General features: G+C 37.5%; 1 protein-coding gene across 2 annotated transcripts in view; it reads left to right on the forward strand.

Annotated features, from left to right (window-relative positions):
• The window catches only part of TOMM20 (translocase of outer mitochondrial membrane 20 homolog (yeast)), a 22,319-nt gene that overhangs the window by 8,401 nt on the left and 11,433 nt on the right, over window positions 1-2,485 (forward strand). Inside the window, exon 2 of one of the 2 annotated variants that reach the window (XM_011989367.1) lies at window positions 1,368-1,414. The exons of the other annotated variant lie outside the window; for it this stretch is intronic. Coding sequence (XP_011844757.1) covers window positions 1,368-1,414 — 47 coding nt within the window. The remainder of the gene's footprint in view (window positions 1-1,367; window positions 1,415-2,485) is intronic. 2 annotated transcript variants of the gene reach the window in all.

Here is a 2,485-nt window from a genome sequence, read left to right on the forward strand (position 1 = left end):
GTCATGTTTCAAAAGCCTGGGTTTGAGTTGCTATTCCACCATTAAGTAATTGCGACCTTGATACATTTTCTCATCTGAAAAATGGGGATGATAATAGTTCCTGGTTTTTTGTTTTTTGTTTTTGTTTGAGACAGAGTTCGCTCTGTCACCCGGGCTCAAAAAGAAAAAAAAAGAAAAAAAAAAGAAAGGAAAGGTACCTTGACCATAGTAAATGAACCTTCTGTCTGCAGGTAGGCAGACCTCTTTTATGAGACAGGGTCTCGCTCGGTTGCCCAGGCTGGAGTGCAGTGGCTCTATCTCGGCTCACTGCAACCTCCGTCTCCCAGGTTTAAGTGCTTCTCCCGCCTCAACCTCCCGAGTAGCTGGGACTACAGGCACCCGCCACCACAGCCGGCCAGTTTTTGTATTTTTAGTAGAGATGGGGTTTCACTGTGTTGACTAGGCTGGTCTCAAACTCCTGACCTTGTGATCTGCCTGGCTCAGCCTCCTAAAGTGCTGGGATTACAGGTATAAGCCACTGCGCCCGGCCCTCAGACCTCTTTAGTCATGCATTGAGGCTTGGATTTGTAGAGTGCTTTAAGGTGTTCAGAGGACATTTGCTTGTTTCGTGGCTTTTGTTTCTCATTGTAGTCTTCTAAGATTAGACAGACCTTATCTTGGGAGAGTGAGAGATTTGCGTAAAATCACCCAGCTAATAAATATTAGCTAATAATAAGTATTGGAGCCTTACATTTTCTTAACTATGTCAGTAGTTACTCTATGTCATTGGTAGTTTTTAATGATTGTCAATTTAGGGGTAGTCCTCCCTCAGTTTCTTTGAGTGATTGGTTCCAGGCCTCCCCTGGATACCAAAATCTGAGGATGCTCAAGTACCTTTAAGTGGTATAGTATTTTCATATAACCACCATATGCCTCCAGTACACTTTAGGTTTTTTTTTTTTTTCATTTAAGAATGCCAGTTTTCAATATTCCGTAAAGATATAATCTGGCATATTTCAGTAATAAAACTCCCTAATACTAGTGGCGTAATTCTTACCCCTGTTACATGTCCTGTGTTGGTTGGAAGGGGGGACTTGATCTGCTTATTGTAATTACTTTAGAAGTCCAACTGCTGGAGCTATCTCCGTCTTGTGAATTGCTAGATCTTCTGCACCAAAGGGAAGGAGAACGCTCCAGTGCAGTGTCACATTGCCTACAGCTCATTGACCAGACTATTCTTATGTCCTTGATAGATCACAGGGAGGGATAGATTCCTAGAGTTAGAAGTGTTTTGCAAATGGAATTAATGACTACCACAGCAATTAGAATTCTTTTCATTCCCATTTTTATAATGACAGAATGTAAATATAACATTACATTTCTTGTAGGAAGAAAGAAACAGAAGCTTGCCAAGGAGAGAGCTGGGCTTTCCAAGGTAATAGTCTGGTTTCAGTTTAAATTATATATTTTATAGAAATATTATTTTAAAATCTGTAATTGGAAATGTCATTAAAATGTAATTGGAAAAAGCTAGTTGATACTGGACATTGCATTTTTATTTTAAAATACAGCTTATTTTTAGGAGTAGGTGAATAACATAGTTCCACTGACAATTATCAGGTCCTTCATTATTTTGCTAGCCATAACAACAAACAGCTTACTGTGTGAACAATAATTAAGGAACAATATGAGGGCCTCAAGACATTTGCACCAAAAGATGAAAAGTTCCTAATCAGGTGCTTCAAAATGATACAATATTACACTTAAGATTTAATTTCCTTACTCCAGCTTCCTTTGAAAGAACCATGGGTTATTATTTCAAAAATTATTCAAGATTATTCAAGCCCACTGATCCAGAATCCCACTGCCCTGACAGATTTTTGCCTTGTTGCAGTACACAGTTCTGGATATAAAACTTGCAATTTATTTTTTCTTTTCATAGATCCTGAGTTCTTGATTATTTTTAATGACTACGTAGGTTTATCTACTTGGCAAAAAATGTTCTGTGGTATGTGTAAGTAAATTAAGTAAATGTTAATCATTGTGTGTGCAGCTTTTCCTTTTTATTGAGATGAGTTCTATTGTCTGGGTTCTTAGGACTTAGATTACTGGATCATTAGTGGTTCTTTTTAAAGCAAGTTGAGACAAGGAAAAATTAAGTCAACCAGTATGTTTTGTTATTTTGAAACAGTTGTGTAAATACAGCTGGTTGACTGGACATGGTAATAGTGAAGTGAAAATGGGAGGGAACTACTTCGTTTTCTAGTAGGTTCAGACTACGTTTCTGAAATGTGTAATGTGTTTATTATGCTTTTGGTAACTTATATTTTTAAGGGCATAGGAAAATGGATTGAGACATGCACCAGTATGTATTTTTAGATTCAGGAATAGAATTAAATTATTGCCATATGCTGGGATAGTCCGTGAAAGATGTCTCCACTTTCAGAAATTTAAATTGTTTCACTTGTGTTGGCTAGGCTAATAAGAGCATGTACAATGTAATTAA

Source organism: Mandrillus leucophaeus, unplaced genomic scaffold (assembly GCF_000951045.1).
Source record: "Mandrillus leucophaeus isolate KB7577 unplaced genomic scaffold, Mleu.le_1.0 Scaffold350, whole genome shotgun sequence".
NCBI classification, from domain to species: domain Eukaryota; kingdom Metazoa; phylum Chordata; class Mammalia; order Primates; family Cercopithecidae; genus Mandrillus; species Mandrillus leucophaeus.